Here is a 26390-nt window from a genome sequence, read left to right as displayed (position 1 = left end):
GAGATGACAGTCAGGTCTCAGTGATAGATAACGGAATTTTAGGATTATAAAATAGTTACCACATGCTGACATACACTAGATGTGAAAAACATATGAGAAGTCTTTTGACCTAGCTTGGTTTCTCAATTGACTACCTCGCCTGGTTCGCCAACTTCTTCTCTGAGTTCAGTGTGTCAAATCGGAGGGCCTGTTGTCCGGACCTCTGGCAGTCTCTATGGGGGTGCCACAGGGTTCAATTATCGGGCCGACTCTCTTCTCTGTATATGTCGCTCTTGCTGCTGGTGATTCTTTGATATACCTCTACGCAGACGACACCATTCTGTATACCGCTGGCCCTTCTTTGGACACTGTGTTAACTAACCTCCAGACGAGCTTCAATGCCATACAACTTTCCTTCCGTGGCATCCAACTGCTTTTAAACGCCTAGGTGTTTAAATACCTAGGTGTCTGGTTAGACTGTAAACTCTCCTTCCAGACTCACATTAAACATCTCCAATCCAAAATTAAATATAGAATCTGCTTCCTATTCCGCAACAAAGCATCCTTCACTCATGCTGCAAACATACCTTCGTAAAACTATCCTACCGATCCTCGACTTCGGCGATGTCATTTACAAAATAGCCTCCAACACTCTACTCAACAAATTGGATGCAGTCTACCACAGCGCCAACCATTTTGTCACCAAAGCTCCATATACTACCCACCACTGACCTGTACGCTCTCGTTGGCTGGCCCTCGCTTCATACTCGTCGCCAAACACACAAGTCTCTGCTAGGTAAAGCCCCGCCTTATCTCAGCTCACTGGTCACCATAGCAGCACCCACCTGTAGCACGCGCTCCAGCAAGTATATGTCACTGGTCACCCCCAAAGCCAATTCTTCCTTCGGCCGCCTCTCCTTCCAGTTCTCTGCTGCCAATGACTGGAACGAACTGCAAAAATCACTAAAGCTGGAGACTCTTACCTCCCTCACTAGTTTAAGCACCAGCTGTCAGAGCAGCTCACAGATCACTGCACATAGCTCATCTGTAAATAGCCCATCCAATCTACCTCATCCCCATACTGTATTTATTTATTGCTTGCTCCTTTATACCGCAGTATCTCTATTTGCACATTCGTCTTCTGCACATTCTACCATTCCAGTGTTTAATTGCTATATTGTAATTACTTCGCCACTATGGCCTATTTATTTCCTTAACTCTTTATCCTACCTCATTTTCACATGCTGTAACTCTGTGTCGTTGTATGTGTCGAACTGCTGTGCTTTATCTTGGCCAGGTCACAGTTCCAAATGAGAACTTGTTCTCAACTAGCCTACCTGGTTAAATAAAAAATAAATAAATAAAAACCTGTAAGGGCAGGGGGTTTAAACCTATCCCAAACCTTAAGCCTTACCTTAACCATTCAGAATGAATGCCCACACTTAACCCTTACCTTAACCATTCAGAATGAATGCCCAAACTTAACCCTCACCTTAACCATTCGGAACGAATGCCACAACTTAACCCTCACCTTAACCATTCAGAATGAATGCCCAAACTTAACCCTTACCTTAACCATTCAGAATGAATACCACAACTTAACCCTTAACATCAAAATATGATGTTTGGCAAAATGGAACAATACAGAGCAGCAGGAGCAACAAAAACACTTAGAAATTAGATGTTTGGAGCAACTTTGAAATTTGACCTTTGGAGAACGTGGATGAATGTCTAATTCTGCAGTGATAATGTGAGAGCTTGTTGACAGTACAGCACTGGCTAACTGGACAACATCTCCAACCTGCAATCCCACAGAGGGATACTAGTCATAGTTGTCACTCTGCTGGTCCTGATATTTATAGACAGAGGATGCTACGATATGGAGGAAGTGAAAAGAGAAAGATATATATAGAGAAAAAAAAGAGCTTGTTTGGTAAGCATCAAGGGTCCGTTATTCCCTTCCCTCAGATCCAGGAGCAATAGCACACAAATAACATGACGTGAGGGGCGTGGGCCTGTGTCACCATGCCTGACCACATACATAGACAAACCACTAGACAGATATACCCCTCAATCAGGATCCAAATGGCAACAAGAGCATTAACATCTACAACATTTGTAGAATTCTTCAAAAAAATAAAAACACTTACAGTCATTGAGCATTATACAGTAGCTTGCAGAATCACTTGGTTGCACATCTAATATCCGAACCCAGAGATTACCATGCATGAACAGATATCAGTGAATACTGATGTATGACTCCCTCTCTCTCTTTATATATACAGTTGAAGTCGGACATTTACATACACCTTAGCCAAATACATTTAATGTCGGATTTTCACAATTCCTGACATTTAATCATAGTAAAAAAAATATATATATATATTTTTTTATTTCACCTTTATTTAACCAGGTAGGCTAGTTGAGAACAAGTTCTCATTTGCAACTGCGACCTGGCCAAGATAAAGCATAGCAGTGTGAACAGACAACACAGAGTTACACATGGAGTAAACAATTAACAAGTCAATAACACAGTAGAAAAAAAAGAGAGTCTATATACATTGTGTGCAAAAGGCATGAGGAGGTAGGCGAATAATTACAATTTTGCAAATTAACTCTGGAGTGATAAATGATCAGATGGTCATGTACAGGTAGAGATATTGGTGTGCAAAAGAGAAGAAAAGTAAATAAATATAAACAGTATGGGGATGAGGTAGGTAAAATTGGGTGGGCTATTTACCGATAGACTATGTACAGCTGCAGCGATCGGTTAGCTGCTCAGATAGCAGATGTTTGAAGTTGGTGAGGGAAATAAAAGTCTCCAACTTCAGCGATTTTTGCAATTCGTTCCAGTCAGAGGCAGCAGAGAACTGGAACGAAAGGCGGCCAAATGAGGTGTTGGCTTTAGGGATGATCAGTGAGATACACCTGCTGGAGCGCGTGCTACGTGTGGGTGTTGCCATCGTGACCAGTGAACTGAGATAAGGCGGAGCTTTACCTAGCATGGACTTGTAGATGACCTGGAGCCAGTGGGCCTGGCGACGAATATGTAGCGAGGGCCAGCCGACTAGAGCATACAGGTCGCAGTGGTGGGTGGTATAAGGTGCTTTAGTAACAAAACGGATGGCACTGTGATAAACTGCATCCAGTTTGCTGAGTAGAGTATTGGAAGCTATTTTGTAGATGACATCGCCGAAGTCGAGGATCGGTAGGATAGTCAGTTTTACTAGGGTAAGTTTGGCGGCGTGAGTGAAGGAGGCTTTGTTGCGGAATAGAAAGCCAACTCTAGATTTGATTTTTGATTGGAGATGTTTGATATGAGTCTGGAAGCAGAGTTTACAGTCTAGCCAGACACCTAGGTACTTATAGATGTCCACATATTCTAGGCCTGAACCATCCAGGGTGGTGATGCTAGTCGGGCGTGCGGGGGCAGGCAGCGAACGGTTGAAAAGCATGCATTTGGTTTTACTAGCGTTTAAGAGCAGTTGGAGGCCACGGAAAGAGTGTTGTATGGCATTGAAGCTTGTTTGGAGGTTAGATAGCACAGTGTCCAAGGACGGGCCGGAAGTATACAGAATGGTGTCGTCTGCGTAAAGGTGGATCAGGGAATCACCCGCAGCAAGAGCAACATCATTGATTCATACAGAGAAAAGAGTCGGCCCGAGAATTGAACCCTGTGGCACCCGCATAGAGACTGCCAGAGGACCGGACAGCATGCCCTCCGATTTGACACACTGAACTCTGTCTGCAAAGTAGTTGGTGAGGCAGTCATTAGAAAAACCGAGGCTACTGAGTCTGCCGATAAGAATATGGTGATTGACAGAGTCGAAAGCCTTGGCAAGGTTGATGAAGACGGCTGCACAGTACTGTCTTTTATCGATGGCGGTTATGATATCGTTTAGTACCTTGAGCGTGGCTGAGGTGCACCCGTGACCGGCTCGGAAACCAGATTGCACAGCGGAGAAGGTACGGTGGGATTTGAGATGGTCAGTGACTTGTTTGTTGACTTGGCTTTCGAAGACCTTAGATAGGCAGGGCAGGATGGATATAGGTCTGTAACAGTTTGGGTCCAGGGTGTCTCCCCATTTGAAGAGGGGGATGACTGCGGCAGCTTTCCAATCCTTGGGGATCTCAGACGATATGAAAGAGAGGTTGAACAGGCTGGTAATAGGGGTTGCGACAATGGCGGCGGATAGTTTCAGAAATAGAGGGTCCAGAAAGGCATGGCCAGCCGTTGAGAAATGCTTGTTGAAGTTTTCGATAATCATGGATTTATTGGTGGTGACCGTGTTACCTAACCTCAGTGCAGTGGGCAGCTGGGGTGCTCTTGTTCTCCATGGACTTTACAGTGTCCAATAACTTTTTGGAGTTAGAGCTACAGGATGAACATTTCTGCCTGAAGAAGCTGGCCTTTGCTTTCCTGACTGACTGCGTGTATTGGTTCCTGACTTCCCTGAACAGTTGCATATCGCGGGGACTATTCGATGCTATAGCAGTCCGCCATAGGATGTTTTTGTGCTGGTCGAGGGCAGTCAGGTCTGGAGTGAACCAAGGGTTATATCTGTTCTTAGTTCTGCATTTTTTGAACGGAGCATGCTTATCTAAAATGGTGAGGAAGTTACTTTTAAAGAATGACCAGGCATCCTCAACTGTCAACTGTTGTCAATATCCTTCCAGGATACCCGGGCCAGGTCGATTAGAAAGGCTCACAGAAGTGTTTTAGGGAGCGTTTGACAGTGATGAGGGGTGGTCGTTTGACTGCGGATCCGTAGCGGATACAGGCAATGAGGCAGTGATCGCTGAGATCCTGGTTGAAGAGAGCGGAGGTGTATTTGGAGGGCCAGTTGGTCAGGATGACGTCTATGAGGGTGCCCTTGTTTACAGATTTAGGGTTGTACCTGGTGGGTTCCTTGATGATTTGTGTGAGATTGAGGGCATCTAGCTTAGATTGTAGAACTGCCGGGGTGTTAAGCTTATCCCAGTTTAGGTCACCTAACAGAACAACTCTGAAGCTAGATGGGGGGCGATCAATTCACAAATGGTGTCCAGGGCACAGCTGGGAGCTGAGGGGGGTCGGTAGCAGGCGGCAACAGTGTGAGACTTATTTCTGGAGAGAGTCATTTTTAAAATTAGTAGTTCGAACTGTTTGGGTATGGACCTGGAAAGTATGACATTACTTTGCAGGCTATCTCTGCAGTAGACTGCAACTCCTCCCCCTTTGGCAGTTCTATCTTGACGGAAAATGTTATAGCTGGGTATGGAAATCTCAGAATTTTGGGTGGCCATCCTGAGCCAGGATTCAGACACGGCAAGGACATCAGGGTTAGCAGAGTGTGCTAAAGCAGTGAGTAGAACAAACTTAGGGAGGAGGCTTCTGATGTTGACATGCATGAAACCAAGGCTTTTTTGATCACAGAAGTCAACAAATGAGGGTGCCTGGGGACATGCAGGGCCTGGGTTTACCTCCACATCACACGCGGAACAGAGGAGGAGTAGTATGAGGGTGCGGCTAAAGGCTATCAAAACTGGTCGCCTAGAGCGTTGGGGACAAAGAATAAAAGGAGCAGATTTCTGGGCATAGTAGAATATATTCAGGGCATAATGCGCAGACAGGGGTGCGGGTACAGCGGAGGTGATGATAAGCGAGGTTGTATCTCTGGACATGCTGGTTGTAATGGGTGAGGTCACCGCATGTGTGGGAGGTGGGACAAAGGAGGTATCAGGGGTATGAAGAGTGGAACTAGGGGCTCCATTGTAAACTAAAACAATGATAACTAACCTGAACAACAGTATACAAGGCATATTGACATTTGAGAGAGACATACAGCGAGGCATACAGTAATCGCATGTGTTGATTGGGAGAGCTAGCTAAAACAGTAGGTGAGACAACAACAGCTAATAAGCTAGCACAACAACAGCAGGTAAAATGACGTTGACTAGGCAGAGAGGGTCGGATTAACTACACCTGCCTGAGTGCGGCTGGGGCCGACAGATTAAAAAAAATGCCCTGTCTTAGGCCAGTTAGGATCACCACTTTATTTTAAGAATGTGAAATGTAAGAATAATAGTAGAGAGAATGTAATAGTGCCTGTGTGTAGCTGGTGTAGAGGAGTCAGGCTCGGGACAGCAGATATGAGTAATAAACGTAATTTACTCAAATATTCACAAATACAACACAATAAATCGAGCCCACAATAACGGACAGTACTACAAACACTCACAAACAACCATGGGGGAACAGAGGGTTAAATAATGAACAAGTAATTGGGGGATGGAAACCAGGTGTGTAAGACAAGGACAAAACATACGGAAAATGAAAAGTGGATCGGCGATGGCTAGAAGGCCGGTGACGCCGAGCGCCGCCCGAACAAGGAGAGGGACCGACCTCGGCGGAAGTAGTGACAGAGAATGCCTTATTTCAACTTTTATTTCTTTCATCACATTCCCAGTGTGTCAGTAGTTTACATACACTCAATAAGTATTTGGTAGCATTGTCTTGAAATTGTTTAACTTGGGTCAGGTAGCCTTCCACAAGCTTCCCACAATAAGTTGAATTTTGGCCCATTCTGCCTCACAGAGCTGGTGTAACTGAGTCAGGTTTGTAGGCCTCCTTGCTCGCACACACATATTCAGATTGGTTTAACACTTTTTTGGTTACTATATGATTCTATATGTGTTATTTGTTTTGTTTGGATGTCTTCACTGTTACTCCACAATGTAGAAATAGTACAAATAAAGAAAAAACATTTATTTAGGTGTGTTCAAACTTTTGACTGGTACTGTATACATAGGCCACATCATCAGACAGATTGAGCTGAGAGAACAGCGTAATTATATGTGTCAAAAGAAAGAAGAAAAGAAAGAACAACACAATGCAATGACATGAGGTGCGACAACAAACCACCCACACTGAGATTACTAAAGACAAACAAATGGCTTCAATCGGATCACATAGAGAGAGAGGGAGGAATTATTTCAAAGACGAGGGAGACACAAAGAATAGAAAATACACAATAAGATACTAAGAAAGGAAAGGAGAGAGACAGAGAGAGAGAGAGAGAGAGAGAGAGAGAGAGAGAGAGAGACAGAGAGAGAGAGAGAGAGAGAGAGAGAGAGAGAGAGAGAGAGAGAGAGAAAGAGAGAGAGAGAGAGTAAAATAGATGTCCAGTGGTGTCTCTGTTGGCTGTGCAAGGAAGGTAGGTCAGGTAGAGAATGCAAAGTACCCAATTCGGCTCTGACACACACACACACACACACACACACACACACACACACACACACACACACACACACACACACGAGGTGGGAAGAGGTATGTACAACATTAATATTGCTCTGGGGATTTCTGTGCTGTTCCACATGGCCTTTCACAAACCAGTAACCCTATAGCTACACACACAGAGTCCCAGCCCAGCGTTTACAAACACTCACTGATTACAGATATATGCTAATCTTTATGAGTATGATCATGACAATTATACTACTGTCAATATCCCTAATATGAAATCAATTATTCTCAAACTGCCTCTCTCATCTCCACCCAAACAACATGCTCTAAATAGTTAAATATTCCATACGTTAATGGCCCTGTCTCAAACTGCTTTGGCGAATCCGTTAAACATTAGTGGTACGGTACTTTTCTAAATCAAGAGTCCAATGGCTGTGGGCGTGTTAGCAGTTGATGTTATTCTTCAATAACACAGACCCCAAAACAAATCAGGGGGAGAAAAATAGGTTTATTCAAAGAGGACAAATCATAGATGTTATGCTGAGAGGTAGATGTTCGTTCTCCCCTGTCCTCAGTGACACTCTCCTCGGTGATTCTCTCCACAGAACAAAGGACAGGATGTAGTTGTAACGTCTGCTTCCAACTCACACCCTCAAACACTTAGATCCCCTGAACGCAGATCACTCTCCAGATCCCAATCACCTAAATTCTAATCACCTGTTCACACACCTGTATGTCATTATCACACACTATTTAGTTCAGTTCCCCCACCCCATCACTGTGAGGTATTGTTTGTTTTGTGACACGGCTTTCAGAGCTCTATTTTTCCTGTGATAGTTTTTTCCTGCCTCACTAACGATGCCTTTTGCCTATTCGGATTTCCTGTTATCAAACTATTGCCTGATCTCCCGGAATACTTTACTAGCCTTTTCCCTGCATGTACTCTTGCCTTTTTGGACCCCCTGTGTATGACCTTCTGCCTGCCCCTGGACCCAGCTACCTGCCTCCTCCTGTGTTCCTTTGCAATAAACACCTGCTGCGCCCTGCGCTTGAAACCAGCTCCCTGTCTCCCCTCGTGTTCCTTACAGTAGCTTTAACCCAACCCTAGCCTGTGGTTGACCAATTATAATTCCTTGCAATATATCTGGGCCAATGGCCAAATAACAAGTATCCTGTTCGAGGCTCAATGTATAGACAAATTCCTCCCATGTCTCTGACCCATTGCTCATTAATTCCCTATTACAGAAAAAGCACTTTTCATTGATCGTTAGTACTCTATTGACCTTTAGTTCTCTTGACCTTTAGTCCTCTCTTGACATTTAGTCCTCTGCATTGTGTATTTATCTTAAAATATTCTTACAGGAGGTATCTGAAACCAGAAGATCCCAGGTTATGTTTGATTGCCTCATCGACCATCCATAGCGATTGAAAGTCTAGTAGTTATGTTCACCTGGATGAATGGGTTAGATGAGGCTAGTCTTGCCTGAAAGCCCTTGGCAGCTGTTGATGTAAATAGAGCTGAGTAGAGAGAGAGAGGGCTTCAGGGAAACACAATGGTACATGCTCAACCCCTTCCTGTACTCCCTGTTCACCCATGACTGCATGGCCATGCACACCTCCAACTAAATCATCAAGTTTGTAGACGACACAACAGTAGTAGGCCTTGCTAGCACAAACTGTAATATGTTCCGGGATTCTTCCAATGGCATTGAGGACTGCACGTACATACCCCAACCAAAAGCCATGGATTACAGGCAACATCTGCACCGTGCTAAAAAGCAGAGCTGCTGCTTTCAGGAGCAGGACTCTAACCCGGAAGCTTATAAGAAATCCCGCTATGCTGTCCGACGAACCATCAAACAGGCAAAGAGTCAATACAGGACTAAGATTGAATCGTACTACACTGGCTCCGACGCTCGTCGGATGAGGCAGGGCTTGCAAACTATTAAAGACTACAAAGAGAATCACAACCGAGAGCTGCCCAGTGACACGAGCCTACCAGACAAGCTAAATAACTTCTATGCTCGCTTTGAGGCAAATAACACTGAAACATGCATGAGAGCATCAGATGTTCCGGATGGTCCGGATTACTGTGTGATCACGCTCTCCGTGAGACCGTGAGAGCTGATGTGAGTAAGACCTTTAAACAGGTCAACATTCACAAGGCTGCGGGGCCAGACGGATTACCAGGACGTGTACTCCGAGCACGCACTGACCAGCTGGCAAGTGTCTTCACTGACATTTTCAACCTCTCCCTGTCTTAGTCTGTAATACCAACATGTTTCAAGCAGACCACCATAGTCCCTGTGCCCAAGAACACTAAGGTAACCTGCCTAAATGACTACCAACCCGTAGCCTTCATGTCTGTAGCCATGAAATGTTTTGAAAGGCTGGTCATGGCTCACATCAACACCATTATCCCAGAAACACTAGACACACTCCAATTTGCACACCGCACCAACATATCCACAGATAATGCAATCTCTATTGCACTCGACACTGCCCTTTCACACCTGGACAAAAGGAACACCTATGTGAGAATGCTGTTCATTGACTACAGCTCAGCGTTCAACACCATAGTACCCTCAAAGCTCATCACTAAGCTAAGGACCCTGGGACTAAACACCTCCCTCTGCAACTGGATCCTAGTCTTCCTGATGGGCCGCCCCCAGGTGGTAAGGGTAGGTAACAACACATCCGCCACGCTGATCCTCAACATGGGGGCCTCTCAGGGGTGCGTGCTCAGCCCCCTCCTGTACTCCATGTTCACCCATGACTGCTCGGCCAGGCACAACTCCAACACCATCATTACGTTTGCTGATGACACAACAGTGGTAGGCCTGATCACTGACAACGATGAGACAGTCTATAGGGAGGAGGTCAGAGACCTGGCCGTGTGGTGCAAGGACAACAACCTCTCCCTCAAAGTGATCAAGACAAAGAAGATGATTGTGGACTACAGGAAAAGGAGGATCGAGCACGCCCCCATTCTCATCGACGGGGCTGTAGTTGAGCAGGTTGAGAGCTTCAAGTTCCTTGGCATTCCACATCACCATCACCTAACATGGTCCAAGCACACCAAGACAGTCGTGAAGAGGGCACGATAAAACCTATTCCCCCTCAGGAGACTGAAAAGATTTGGCATGGGTCCTCAGCTCCTCAAAAGGTTCTACAGCTGCACCATTGAGAAGTACACCACATCAGGGTTGCATCACTGCCTGGTACGGCAACTGCTCAGCCTCCGACCGCAATGCACTACAGAGGGTAGTGCATAGGGCCCAGTACATCACCGGGGCCAAGCTTCCTGCCATCCAGGACCTCTATACCATGTGGTGTCAGAGGAAGGCCCTAAAAATTGTCAAAGACTACAGCCACCCTAGTCATAGACTGTTCTCTCTGCTACTGCACGGCAAGTGGTACCGGAGCGCCAAGTCAGGTCCAAGAGGCTTCTAAACAGCTTCTACCCCCAAGCCATAAGACTCCTGAACAGCTAATCAAATGGCTACCCAGACTATTTGCACCCCCCCCCCCAACCCCACGCTGCTGCTACTCTCTGTAATTATCCATCCACTTTAATAACCCTACCTGCATGTACATAATTACCTCAATTACCTCGACACCGGTGCCCCCGAACATTGACACATTGACTCTGTACCAGTACCCCCTGTATATAGCCCCCACTATTGTTATTTACTGCTGTTCTTTAATTATTTGTTATTCTTATCTCTTTCTTTTTTTGTATTTTCTTAGAACTGCATTATTGGTTAAGGGCTTGTAAGTAAGAATTTCGCTGTACGGTAGGATAGAATACCTGTTGTATTCAGCGCATGTGACAAATAAAATTTGATTAGATTTAATAAAGAAGGTACGGCAATTGCACGGCCTGCAACTGCAGGGCTAAAGAGATGTTGGTGCGGTCTGCACAACGCATCACAGGGGGCACAATGCCTGCCTTCCAGGACACCTACAGCACCCGATTATCAAGGACATCAACCCACCAGAGCCACGGCCTGTTCACCATGCTATCATCCAGAAGGTGAAGTCAGTACAGGTGCATCAAAGCTTCTATCTCAAGGTCATCAGACTATTAAATAGGCATCACTAGCCGGCTTCCACCCAGTAGCCTGCCCTGAACTTAGTAACTGTCACTAGCCGGCTACCACCTGGTTACACAACCTTAGAGACTGCTGCCCTGTGCACATTGACAAGGAATCACTGGTCACTTTAATAATGCTTACATACTGTTTTACCCACTTCATATGTATATACTGTATTGTAGTCAAGTTCATCCTATTTAACTATTGCTGTACATATACTATTCTATCCTACGTATTCTTCAGATATACTACATGTTCTATCCACATACTGTCCATAATGTCTCTACATCCCATTTTGGGATTCGACCAAAAAAATCTGATTAAATTTGATTTAATTTCGAGACAGAAAACTCTGATCATATTACATCCTCTGCTCATTACTAGAGCACACACACACACACACACACACACACACGACAAATGAAGGTGGAATGAAGGCGGTTCACTTGCATGAACCTAAAGCAAGGGCTTTAGCTCAGTGGCCCAAAACAAGCTTGTGACACCCAGGTCAGTTACACAGGCCCAGACCAAGAAAGATGAAACAGACATCAGGCCACCAAGGTACGCAATGTACTATACACCTCAGAGAGGACCAGCTATACACACCGACAGAGAGAGGAACATAAGCGCACACACAGTCTGTGGTCTCTGCGTGTGTGAGGTATTACTCTGGATGAGGTTCTGGACTGGGCCATTAGTCACTGGCCAGAACCCTTAAACCTACTGTTAGGACTGAGATCACTTACACATATATTGCACCCTGAGCTGTGGACTAAATTGCAATGGTTTCCAATAGGAGCTGGCGATCAGTATAGACAAACAGAAAACACACTGGGAAGAGTGGGAAGGCTTCTGACAGTGTGTGTGAGTTTTACTCCTCCTTTCTCTGACTAATCTGTCTGCTATTTGTGTTAACGGCTCTGCATCAATAATTAAGGTTTAATTACAACACACGCGCACACACACACACACACACACACACACACACACACACACACACACACACACACACACACACACACACACACACACACACACACACACACACACACACCACACCACACACACACACACACATACACACACACACACACAACCAGAGAGAAAACTAGCAAGAGAGGGATGGAAGAAAGCGTGAGTGAGTGACAGAAAGATACGTCAGTGGAATTGGGTATGGCCTTGGGCATTTCATCCACTCTCACTGAGCTGCTGAACCACTATTTCTACCCAATCAAACTCTGAGAGCCCGACACAAAGCTAGCCCAACGTCTGACACAAACACATGCACTGACCCGCTCAGCCACACACACACGCTGACAAACTAATAACCTCACATCAAGGCATACAGACACATTTGAATACCTACTGTACACCTCTTCCCATTGACTTGATACAATAATGATATTGTAGTGTTGTCTGACAATTCATCCATTATTTACAGCATAAGATAATAAGGCTTACTGTAGTGAACACAGCTGGGTTAGAAGGGTGAGGTCTATAGTTTCAGTCACACACACACACACACACACACACACACACACACACACACACACACACACACACACACACACACACACACACACACACACTGCACTATATTGCTGTTCTGAAACCATTAGTCCATTCTAGTCAAGCATTGACACTGCCCCCCGCTGCAGTTACATGTTGAACCCCATGGGGGTTGTTGGGGCAATGTGTGTGTGTTAGTGTGTAGGTGTGTGTGTGTGTGTGTGTGTGTGTGTGTGTTTCTATGTGTGTGACTCATGTAGAGAGCAGGGCTGGTTAACCCTCACGGAAGCTCAGCAGATACAGTGACCCCCACCAGCAGCCTGAGGGCTCTAATCTATAATACATGACACACACACACACACACACACACACACACACACACACACACACACACACACACACACACACACACACACACACACACACACAGAGGGATGAGACAGGGAGAGGGCCCAGCACACACATCTGGCGACACATCCAGCCCCTGGAGCAAACTCCACACAAACACACACACGCACGCACACACACACACATTGGAAGACACACCATAATCATTGTATCACATCAAGATGCCTTGTTCTATGATATTAGCCCAGCATTGAAGCACAGGGAGTGTGTGTGTGTGCATGGTTGCTTGCGTCTGCGTGTGTGTGCATCATTCGTTGTTTTATCAGAGATATCAAAAGGAGCCAATCACAAAGAATATAACATATTCTCGCTTTACTCTTTGTGAGAACGACAATGACGGATGTAATAGATGAAACACTGCTCTGACCTTAAGTAAACTCAAAGAATCTATCAGAGTTCATAAACCCCACTATAGACCAATGAGTCATTTCCTATCTATGAGCATAGCTATACTAACCCCTACTTTACTCAATCCATCTATCCATCAGTAATCCATCTTTAAAACAGGTTAAAGCAATAACTCCCTGCCTTGAAGCTATCTGCGGAGAGAGAGAGAGAGACCCAAACAAATCATGAGAAAACAAAAAGATAATTACTTGACACATTGGAAAGAATTAACAAAAAAACAGAGCGAACTAGAATGCTATTTGGCCCTACACAGAGAGTACACAGCGGCAGAATACCTGACCACCGTGACTGACCCAAACTTAAGGAAATATTTGACTATGTACAGACTTAGTGAGCATAGTCTTGCTATTGAGAAAGGCCGCCGTTGACAGACCTGGCTCTCAAGAGAAGACAGGCTATATACACACTGCCCACAAAATGAGGTGGAAACTGAGCTGCACTTCCTAGCCTTCTGTCAAATGTATGACCATATTAGAGACACATACAGTGCCTTGCGAAAGTATTCGGCCCCCTTGAACTTTGCGACCTTTTGCCACATTTCAAGCTTCAAACATAAAGATATAAAACTGTATTTTTTTGTGAAGAATCAACAACACGTGGGACACAATCATGAAGTGGAACGACATTTATTGGATATTTCAAATTTTTTAACAAATCAAAAACTGAAAAATTGGGCGTGCAAAATTATTCAGCCCCTTTACTTTCAGTGCAGCAAACTCTCTCCAGAAGTTCAGTGAGGATCTCTGAATGATCCAATGTTGACCTAATTGACTAATGATGATAAATACAATCCACCTGTGTGTAATCAAGTCTCCGTATAAATGCACCTGCACTGTGATAGTCTCAGAGGTCCGTCAAAAGCGCAGAGAGCATCATGAAGAACAAGGAACACACCAGGCAGGTCCGAGATACTGTTGTGAAGAAGTTTAAAGCCGGATTTGGATACAAAAAGATTTCCCAAGCTTTAAACATCCCAAGGAGCACTGTGCAAGCGATAATATTGAAATGGAAGGAGTATCAGACCACTGCAAATCTACCAAGACCTGGCCGTCCCTCTAAACTTTCAGCTCATACAAGGAGAAGACTGATCAGAGATGCAGCCAAGAGGCCCATGATCACTCTGGATGAACTACAGAGATCTACAGCTGAGGTGGGAGACTCTGTCCATAGGACAACAATCAAGTCGTATATTGCACAAATCTGGCCTTTATGGAAGAGTGGCAAGAAGAAAGCCATTTCTTAAAGATATCCATAAAAAGTGTTGTTTAAAGTTTGCCACAAGCCACCTGGGAGACACACCAAACATGTGGAAGAAGGTGCTCTGGTCAGATGAAACCAAAATTGAACTTTTTGGCAACAATGCAAAATGTTTTGTTTGGCGTAAAAGCAACACAGCTGAACACACCATCCCCACTGTCAAACATGGTGGTGGCAGCATCATGGTTTGGGCCTGCTTTTCTTCAGCAGGGACAGGGAAGATGGTTAAAATTGATGGGAAGATGGATGGAGCCAAATACAGGACCATTCTGGAAGAAAACCTGATGGAGTCTGCAAAAGACCTGAGACTGGGACGGAGATTTGTCTTCCAACAAGACAATGATCCAAAACATAAAGCAAAATCTACAATGGAATGGTTAAAAAATAAACATATCCAGGTGTTAGAATGGCCAAGTCAAAGTCCAGACCTGAATCCAATCGAGAATCTGTGGAAAGAACTGAAAACTGCTGTTCACAAATGCTCTCCATCCAACCTCACTGAGCTCGAGCTGTTTTGCAAGGAGGAATAGGAAAAATGTTCAGTCTCTCGATGTGCAAAACTGATAGAGACATACCCCAAACGACTTACAGCTGTAATCGCAGCAAAAGGTGGCGCTACAAAGTATTAACTTAAGGGGGCTGAATAATTTTGCACGCCCAATTTTTCAGTTTTTGATTTGTTAAAAAAGTTTGAAATATCCAATAAATGTCGTTCCACTTCATGATTGTGTCCCACTTGTTGTTGATTCTTCACAAAAAAATACAGTTTTATATCTTTATGTTTGCCTGAAATGCCTGAAGCCTGAAATGTAGCAAAAGGTCGCAAAGTTCAAGGGGGCCGAAAACTTTCGCAAGGCACTGTATTTCCCTCAGATTACACAGATCCACAAAGAATTTGAAAACAAATCCAATTTTGATGAACTTCCATATCTACTGGGTGAAATTACATAGTGTGCCATCACAGCAGCAAGATTTGTGACCTGTTGCCACAAGAAAAGGGCAACTAGTGAAGAACAAACACCATGGTAAATACAACCCATATTTATGCTTATTTATTTTCCCTTGTGTACTTTAACCATTTGTACATTGTTACAACACTGTATATATATATATAATATGACATTTGTAATGTCTTTATTGTTTTGAAACTTCTCTATGTGTAATGTTTACTGTTAATTGTTATTGTTTATTTCACCATTGTACATTATCTACCTCACTTGCTTTGGCAATGTTAACACGTTTCCCATGCCATTAAAGCCCCTTGAATTGAATTGAATTGAAATAGAGAGAGTGAGAGAGTGAGAAAGAGAGAGAGAGAGAGAGAGAGAGGAGAGAGAGAGAGAGAGAGAGAAGAGAGAGAGAGACAGAGAGAGAGAGGGAGAGAGAAAGACAGAGAGAGAGAGAGAGAGAGAGAGGGAGAGAGAGAGAGATGAAGAGAAAGAGAGAGAGAGAGAAGAGAGAGAGAGAGAGAGAGAGAGAGAGAGAGAGAGGGAGAGAGAGTGTGAGAGAGAGAGAGAGAGAGAGAGAGAAGAGAGAAGAGAGAGAAGAGAGAGAGAGAGAGAGAGAGAGAGAGAGAGAGAGAGAGAGAGAGAGAGAGAAGAGAGAGAGAGAGAGAGAGAGAGAGAGAGGGAGAGAGGGAGAGAGAGAGAGAGAGGGAGAGAGAGAGAGATAGAGAGAGAGAGAGAGAGAGAGAGAGAGAGATATGGAGATGGCTGGTAGAGTGAATATAAGGTGTCGACTACAGAGGGAAGGACACTTAGTGGTCATCATACAATGACATTATACACACCAGCAGAGTTGTCAAATTGAGTTGATATGTTAGCTGGCATTACCAGTGATAAGAGGAACGGGACCAGTTTGTTTATTTTCCATTCAGAGCAGAGAGGCTGTTTAATGTCAACTGCTAGATTATAAAATGTGTTTATGATGAACCGTAAACATGGTCTTCCATAGAAAACATTGAGAGTTCAACGCCTTGTGAAGACATCTCCACTTTCCTTATAAAGGCACTACTGGTTACCATGTCATACGTAGCAAAGTGTCTCTGACTTCTACTAGGGAAGTAAGGCACTTCATGTACCACAGAGAGATGCAAGCTACAGGCTGTTGTCCTTATTACTGGACCATGTAGATCAGAACTGCCAATTGATAACTGACTAAACAATTGTGAGCTGGGGACAGGTCAATAAGGGACAGGTCAACAACATCCCAGGGATAAATGCTGGACCAGGGATCAGGGGTCAGAGGTTGGGAAACACTGCAGCTAGCACAGCAGTACAATGAATCTATGACATATAAGATGGCTTTGGAACACAAACCATATGCATACTCTATACAGCAGAAGATGAGAGAACTGTGTCTCTGACCCACTTCTGTTCAAAGGAACACACACACACACACACACAGATATTATCTCCCCAGGGTCAAACCTCTCATTATAATAAACTGTCGTGAGCAGAGATCTGAGTAGCTGTGTTCTTTTCCTCTTTCTAACTTCCCAACTCAGCCCCTCTTACTAGCATGTCCATGCAGCCATACAGACTATCACTCCTCTCTGTTGACAACCTGCCCCTCTTACTAGCATGTCCATGCAGCCATACAGACTATCACTCCTCTCTGTTGACAACCTGCCCCTCATACTAGCATGTCCATGCAGCCATACAGACTATTACTCCTCTCTGTTGAAGACCTGCCCCTCTTACTAGCATGTCCATGCAGCCATACAGACTATCACTCCTCTCTGTTGACAACCTGCCCCTCTTACTAGCATGTCCATGCAGCCATACAGACTGTCACTCCTCTCTGTTGACAACCTGCCCCTCATACTAGCATGTCCATGCAGCCATACAGACTATCACTCCTCTCTGTTGACAACCTGCCCCTCATACTAGCATGTCCATGCAGCCATACAGACTATCACTCCTCTCTGTTGACAACCTGCCCCTCTTACTAGCATGTCCATGCAGCCATACAGACTATCACTCCTCTCTGTTGACAACCTGCCCCTCATACTAGCATGTCCATGCAGCCATACAGACTATCACTCCTCTCTGTTGAAGACCTGCCCCTCATACTAGCATGTCCATGCAGCCATACAGACTGTCACTCCTCTCTGTTGACAACCTGCCCCTCATACTAGCATGTCCATGCAGCCATACAGACTATCACTCCTCTCTGTTGACAACCTGCCCCTCTTACTAGCATGTCCATGCAGCAATACAGACTATCACTCCTCTCTGTTGACAACCTGCCCCTCATACTAGCATGTCCATGCAGCCATACAGATTATCACTCCTCTCTGTTGACAATCTGCCCCTCATACTAGCATGTCCATGCAGCCATACAGACTATCACTCCTCTCTGTTGACAATCTGCCCCTCATACTAGCATGTCCATGCAGCCATACAGACTATCACTCCTCTCTGTTGACAACCTGCCCCTCTTACTAGCATGTCCATGCAGCCATACAGACTGTCACTCCTCTCTGTTGACAACCTGCCCCTCATACTAGCATGTCCATGCAGCCATACAGACTATCACTCCTCTCTGTTGACACCCTGCCCCTCATACTAGCATGTCCATGCAGCCATACAGACTATCACTCCTCTCTGTTGACAACCTGCCCCTCATACTAGCATGTCCATGCAGCCATACAGACTATCACTCCTCTCTGTTGACAACCTGCCCCTCATACTAGCATGTCCATGCAGCCATACAGACTACCATGCAGCCATACAGACTATCACAGACTATCACTCATCTTTGTTGACAACCTGCCCCTCATACTAGCATGTCCATGCAGCCATACAGACTGTCACTCCTCTCTGTTGACAACCTGCCCCTCATACTAGCATGTCCATGCAGCCATACAGACTGTCACTCCTCTCTGTTGACAACCTGCCCCTCATACTAGCATGTCCATGCAGCCATACAGACTATCACTCCTCTCTGTTGACAACCTGCCCCTCATACTAGCATGTCCATGCAGCCATACAGACTATCACTCCTCTCTGTTGACAACCTGCCCCTCATACTAGCATGTCCATACAGCCATACAGACTATCACTCCTCTCTGTTGACAACCTGCCCCTCATACTAGCATGTCCATACAGCCATACAGACTATCACTCCTCTCTGTTGACAACCTGCCCCTCTTACTAGCATGTCCATGCAGCCATACAGACTGTCACTCCTCTCTGTTGACAACCTGCCCCTCATACTAGCATGTCCATGCAGCCATACAGACTATCACTCCTCTCTGTTGACAACCTGCCCCTCATACTAGCATGTCCATGCAGCCATACAGACTATCACTCCTCTCTGTTGACAACCTGCCCCTCATACTAGCATGTCCATGCAGCCATATAGATTATCACTCCTCTCTGTTGACAACCTGCCCATCATACTAGCATGTCCATACAGCCATACAGACTATCACTCCTCTCTGTTGACAACCTGCCCCTCATACTAGCATGTCCATGCAGCCATACAGACTATCACTCCTCTCTGTTGACAATCTGCCCCTCATACTAGCATGTCCATGCAGCCATACAGACTATCACTCATCTTTGTTGACAACCTGCCCCTCATACTAGCATGTCCATGCAGCCATACAGACTGTCACTCCTCTCTGTTGACAACCTGCCCCTCATACTAGCATGTCCATGCAGCCATACAGACTGTCACTCCTCTCTGTTGACAACCTGCCCCTCATACTAGCATGTCCATGCAGCCATACAGACTATCACTCCTCTCTGTTGACAACCTGCCCCTCATACTAGCATGTCCATGCAGCCATACAGACTGTCACTCCTCTCTGTTGACAACCTGCCCCTCAAACTAGCATGTCCATGCAGCCATACAGACTATCACTCCTCTCTGTTGACAACCTGCCCCTCATACTAGCATGTCCATGCAGCCATACAGACTATCACTCCTCTCTGTTGAAGACCTGCCCCTCATACTAGCATGTCCATGCAGCCATACAGACTATCACTCCTCTCTGTTGACAACCTGCCCCTCATACTAGCATGTCCATGCAGCCATACAGACAATCACTCCTCTCTGTTGACAACCTGCCCCTCACAGTGACATGGTCTTCTAACCATTCCCTGGTCCTGGCCTATATTGTCATTCCTCACCTCAGCTTTTTACAAGTGGAACCTAACATACAGTAGATACAGCCCCCCATAAGACTCACATCAATGTGATTACAAGATTACCTATGTTGGGTACACCCGAGAGTCAATGTGTCATTCAACGTGTCATTCAGTTCAACCCCTCTCCACTCCATTGTGGTGCAATATAGTAGCAGTGGCATCATCAAGGCTCAATCTCACTTGATTCAACAGCTCAACTAGTCATCAGGCCCTTGATGTTGGGTGTACTTGAGGAGCATAGAAACACAGTGTCTTACCTCCAGAGCTGCAGCCCTCTTCAGTAGCAGCTGTTCTATATTCCTGGCTGCCCTAGCCACTAGTTCCTCAGCATCATTTGACTCTACTGTGTACAGGTTCTGGTTGTCCAGGAATATCTACAGATGGACAGACAGACAAACAGAGAGAGAGACAGAGAGACCGAGAGACAGAAAGAGACAGAGAGAGACAGAGACAGAGTGATCGAGAGACAGAAAGAGACAGAGAGAGACAGAGAAACAGAGAGACCGAGAGACAGAAAGAGACAGAGAGAGACAGAGAAACAGAGCGACCGAGAGACAGAGACAGAGAAACAGAGCGACCGAGAGACAGAGAGAGACAGAGTGATCGAGAGACAGAAAGAGACAGAGAGACAGAGAAACAGAGCGATCGAGAGACAGAAAGAGACAGAGAAACAGAGCGATCGAGAGACAGAAAGAGACAGAGAAACAGAGCGATCGAGAGGTAGAAACAGACAGAGAGAGACAGAGAAACAGAGCGACCGAGAGACAGGCAGAAAGAAACAGAGAGAGAGACATTAGGTGGAATTAGGTGGACATTAGGTTGACATTAGGTCGACATGAGGTGGAAACTGAGCTGCACTTCCTAACCTCCTACCTAATGTATGAACATATTAGAGACACATATTTCCCTCAGATTACACAGATCCACAAAGAATTCGAAAACAAACCCGGTTTTGATAAACTCTCATATCTACTGGGTGAAATACCAGTGTGCATCACAGCAGCAATATTTGTTACCTGTTGCCACAAGAAAAGGGCAACCAGTGAAGAACAAACACCATGGTAAATACAACCCGTATTTACGCTTATTTATTTTCCCTTTTGTACTTTAATCATTTGTACATTGTTACAACACTGTATATGTATAATTTGACATTTGTAATGTCTTTATTCTTTTGAACCTTCTGTGTAATGTTTAATGATAATTTTTATTGTACTTTTGTATATTATCTACCTCACTTGCTTTTGCAATGTTAACATATGTTTTCCATGCCAATAAAGCCCATTGAATTGAATTGAATTGAGAGAGAGAGAAACAGAGAGAGAGAGAGACAGAGAGAGAGAGACAGAGACAGAGAGAGACAGAGAGAGAGAGACAGAGAGACAGAGAGAGAGAGAGACAGAGAGAGACAGAGAGAGAGCGACAGAGAGACAGAGAAACAGAGAGAGAGAGAGTGACAGAGAGAGACAGAGAGAGAGCGACAGAGAGAGAGACAGAGAAACAGAGAAACAGAGAAACAGAGCGACCAAGAGACAGAGAGAGACAGAGAGGGACAGAGAGAGAGAGACAGAGAGACAGAGAGAGAGAGAGAGAGAGAGAGAGAGAGAGAGAGAGAGAGAAACAGAGCGACCGAGAGACAGAGAGAGACAGAGAAACAGAGCGACCAAGAGACAGACAGAGAGAGAGAAAGAGAGACAGAGATAGAGAGAGAAACAGAGCGACCGAGAGACAGAGAGAGACAGAGAAACAGAGCGACCGAGAGACAGAGAGAGAGGGAGAGACAGAGAGAGAGAGAGAGAGAGAGAGAGAGAGAGAGAAACAGAGCGACCGAGAGACAGAGAGAGAGAGAGAGAGAGAGATGATGTAAACTGGTTACATATACTGTATGTAACAGTCTGAAAAAGATTAGTCCCTTGATAGTAGAGGTTCATGTTTGATGTTATGCAGTGACTACTATGCACTGTAAAATGTTATGAAATGTTAGGTCACCTCTGTGTGTGTGTGTGTGTTTTGTACCTGTGTGAGGTTCTTCCCGGCGCTGGCCATGTCTGCCAGGGTCACCAGCTCTATCTGCATCTGATCCACCCATTCCTTTATTCTATAGGACAAGAGAGACGCACAAACAACCAGTCAGATCACAAAAACAGACACCAAACATCCCATACCAGTAGTTCAATTAAATACCTCCCTCTTTACCTAAATGAACCAGCGTTTATGCCACTTGTAGCTGCCTATCCTCAGCCAACATCAATGCCAATCAGATAACCTCAGATGGTTTCAAACCTAATATAACCACATCAGACGGCTTTCACAAGAATGGAACATGGCATCACCTGTCCAATCGAATGAGCAAAAATCACTAATACAATGTCACTCGATAAGATCACTGGCATAGCCGTCAACACTGCCAGAGCTAATCAGATCATTCTCTCAGGGGTTAAGGAAAAGGTCAACCAATCAAATACTTATTACTAGGTTCACACCTAATGTCAACCAATCAAATATGTATCACTGGGTTCAAGCACAAAGTCAGCCAATTATATTACTTTCTCAGGGGTCAGAAACAAGGTCATCCAATCAGGTAGCTGTCTCAAGGTGGGTCAGACCAGTGAGAGACAGTGATGTGTGTGGACAGGCACTCTACAGAACTCTACCTGTGTGTGTGTGTCGGAGTGAGTGAGTGTGTGTGAGAGAGAGTGTGAGTGTGCGTGTGACGGTGTCAGAGTGAACTGCGACCAAATGGCTCCTCTCCATATCAAAGAGCTGCAGAGCCAAAAGTTCACTGACTGGCCTCGTGATAATATCACTATTGACATCTCACTCTCCCTCTGTCCCTCTCTCTCCCTCCCTCCCTCCCTCCCTCCCTCCCTCCCTCCCTCCCTCCCTCCCTCACTCTCTGGATCACATTGTTGGTATATCTCCTGACACCCAGAAGACAGCAATAGAGGAAATTCTAAATGATCGATACAAATAAAATAATCTATTAATTACAGAATCAACACTAGAGCTTCAAACACCAAAAATACAATAATTAAATCAAAACAGTTGCAATTTTCATTAAATTCATTAAAGCCCTAAACTGCCCTAGAGTCACCAGAGAGTAAATATGTAGGGGAGTTTGTAGGCTATTCCAAAAATGGGGGCAGTAAAACTAAAGGCGGATTTACCTAGATCGGTACTAGTGGAACCTCAAGAGTTAACCATCCAGGTTTGGTGTCTCATAGTTGAACATTGTAACAGTGAGGTAGGTAGGCAGCGTGTGTGGTAGAGCTGTTAACCCAACAGAGGCTAATACAGTGATCCATGGGACTTTAATGAGGACCAGCCAACCTGTTGATACCTGTTATAACTATCACCTGTGATAAAGCGAAGGGGGCTACGGTAGATGGCATCCAAAGGTTTTTAAGAGTCGTGGCTGCTGCATTCCGATGAACACAAAGTTGACTGTACAATCTGCTTCCTGCTGTTTAGTGAGAGACATGATCTATTTCTATAAAAGAAGCCAACTTAATTCTCAGCTTCTTAACTAGCTCAACCTCAAATTATTGTCAATCCAAAAGCCCAGCAACAAAATCAGATTGCAGCTCCAACATAGCCTGGTCAGCCGTAGTGGTAATAGCGTAGATAACAGTGTCATCTGCATACAGCTGAATGTTAGAGTTATTTTCAGATAGGCCAATATTATTTATATATATAGTAAAGACGACAGGTCCCAAAATCGACCCCTGCCGGACACCTTTATTAATATCAAGGTAACTTGACACCATCAGAAAGCACACACTGTGTCATGTCTGAGAGATAGTTCCCAAAACACTACACCTGGTTCAAGTCCATTTCAGACAACCTTTAATGAGTAGGGGATGGCCAATAGTATGAAATGCTTTGGATAGGTCTAGAAATATGGCAGCACAGTGCTTCCTACGGGCTTAGCAATACACACACATCCACACACAAAACACACAGTAAAAGAGAGACAGAGAAAGAGAGAGAGACGGAGTGAGAGAGAGAAAGAGAGAAACAGGACTATTAATCTTGCGTGCAGAAGGCTGGGGGTTGGAGCGGGGTGCAGACGCTCTTATTGTCATTCATTGTCACTCACAGACCCTGCCATGAGCCTCCCTGACGGCCAGGAGAGACGTTACACACACACATACACACAAACACACGCGCGAATACGCACACACAAACTCACACAAACACATACACACAGAGCAAGAGACAAACACATACACACACAAACAAACACATACACACAGAGCAAGAGACACACACGTACACACACAAACACATCTGTTTGTCATTTGTTCATAACACAGTCCCTGAGAGTAATGAGTGTAAAGCTGGTTACTTGAATGTGTGTAGAGGATTGTGACCAGGGAGAGGGGAAGACACAGAGAGGGGCTGGGGGGTTAAGGATGCCAGCTCTGGAATGTGTGTGTGGATGGGGAAGTAAGAGAGAGAAGACTGGGGGACTGACAGAGGTGAAGATGGGGTAAGAGGAGGTGAGGTAGAAGGAAGAATCGTGTCCCTAAATGTCTCAGTGGACTCGTCTTGGATGAGTTTCATTGCCAAGTCACAAGTATACCAAGTTTCAGACACCTAATCTGCCTCTCTGTTCCTCTCTATAGTGCCTAAGCTCTAAAGTCCTGGAGCTCTGAGCAGACAGTGTGTGTGTGTGTGTGTGTGTGTGTGTGTGTGTGTGTGTGTGTGTGTGTGTGTGTGTGTGTGTGTGTGTGTGTGTTTATGTCTGTGTGAGTGTGTTTATGTCTGTGTAAATATTCCTTACTAGTGTTGCCAGCCTCATTCCATCACAGAGTCTCTCCACAGCACGGCAGTTTTGTGAATGGTTTGATGATATGATCTATTTGGCACACATCTCCATTCAGACCACATTCAAACTCATCCACTATGTGTGTGTGTGTGTGTGTTACCTCAGCGCTGCTCTGTTCTTATGTTCCCCTAAATGAGGCATGTAATCCAATTAAAAGGCCAACACAGGATTACAACAATAGGAGAGTGGGAGGGAGTGAGGGGGAGAGAGAGGAGGGCGAGAGAGATTGAGCTTCCCTATTAAGTCCAACAATTTCAAGCAGACAACCTAAGAAAATGATGGTTTGATGAAGAATGCAAAAAAAAGAAAGGAATGGAGAAACCTATCGAACCAAAAACATAGAGACCCAGAAAATCTGGCTTCACTATGGTGAATCACTAAAACAATACAGAAATACACTACGGAAAAGAAAGGAACAGCACGTCAGAAATCAGCTCAATGTAATTGAAGAACCCATAGAATCTAATCACTTCTGAGAAAATTGGAAAACTCTAAACTAACAACAACACAAAGTGTTATTTATTCAAAACGGAGATGTATGGATAAACCTCTTTTCTAATCTTTTTGGCTCAATAACAAAGAACAAACAGCAAAAACATACACATGATTAATGACAAATCTTAGAATCAGCTATTAAAGACTACCAGAACCCACGGGATTCTCCAATTACATTGAATGAACTACAGGACAAAATACAAACCCTCCAACCAAAAAAGGTATGTGGTGTTGATGGTATCTTAAATGAAATGAAAAAATATACAGACCACAAATTCCTATTGGCTTAAACTCTCCAACACCATCCTCAACTCAGGCATCTTCCCCAATATTTCGAACCAATGACACACACATTTCTTTCCACAGGGCTGTGAGGTGAGAGAGGGATGCAGCTTGAGCCCCAACCTCTTCAATATACTGTATATACACTACTCAAAAAAATAAAGGGAACACTAAAATAACACATCCTAGATCTGAATGAATGAAATGTTCTTATTAAATACTTTTTTCTTTACATAGTTGAATGTGCTGACAACAAAATCACACAACAATTATCAATGGAAATCAAATTTATCAACCCATGGAGGTCTGGATTTGGAGTCACACTCAAAATTAAAGTGGAAAACCACACTACAGGCTGATCCAACTTTGATGTAATGTCGTTAAAACAAGTCAAAATGAGGCTCAGTAGTGTGTGTGGCCTCCACGTGCCTGTATGACCTCCCTACAATGCCTGGGCATGCTCCTGATGAGGTGGCGGATGGTCTCCTGACTCCTGGACAGTCTGTGGTGCAATGTGGCGTTGGTGGATGGAGCGAGACATGATGTCCCAGATGTGCTCAATTGGATTCAGGTCTGGGGAACGGGCGGGCCAGTCCATAGCATCAGTGCCTTCCTCTTGCAGGAACTGCTGATACACTCCAGCCACATTGTCTTGCATTAGGAGGAACCCAGGGCCAACCGCACCAGCATATGGTCTCACAAAGGGTCTGAGGATCTCATCTCGGTACCTAATGGCA

General features: G+C 44.8%; 1 protein-coding gene across 7 annotated transcripts in view; it reads right to left on the bottom strand.

Moving 5' to 3' along the window:
• The window catches only part of LOC110501950 (voltage-dependent calcium channel subunit alpha-2/delta-1), a 114838-nt gene that overhangs the window by 69378 nt on the left and 19070 nt on the right, over window positions 1-26390 (bottom strand). For all 7 annotated transcript variants that reach the window (XM_036955531.1, XM_036955521.1, XM_036955523.1 and 4 more), the window contains exons 2-3: window positions 22062-22143; window positions 20303-20419 (exon numbers count right to left, since the gene is read on the bottom strand). In XM_036955531.1, the coding sequence (XP_036811426.1) occupies window positions 20303-20419; window positions 22062-22121 (177 nt within the window). In that variant the 5' untranslated portion in view covers window positions 22122-22143. The remainder of the gene's footprint in view (window positions 1-20302; window positions 20420-22061; window positions 22144-26390) is intronic.

This window comes from Oncorhynchus mykiss, chromosome 2 (assembly GCF_013265735.2).
Source record: "Oncorhynchus mykiss isolate Arlee chromosome 2, USDA_OmykA_1.1, whole genome shotgun sequence".
Classification (NCBI taxonomy): domain Eukaryota; kingdom Metazoa; phylum Chordata; class Actinopteri; order Salmoniformes; family Salmonidae; genus Oncorhynchus; species Oncorhynchus mykiss.
Note: the sequence above shows the minus strand (reverse complement) of the source record. Positions and strands in the feature narration are given on the sequence as shown.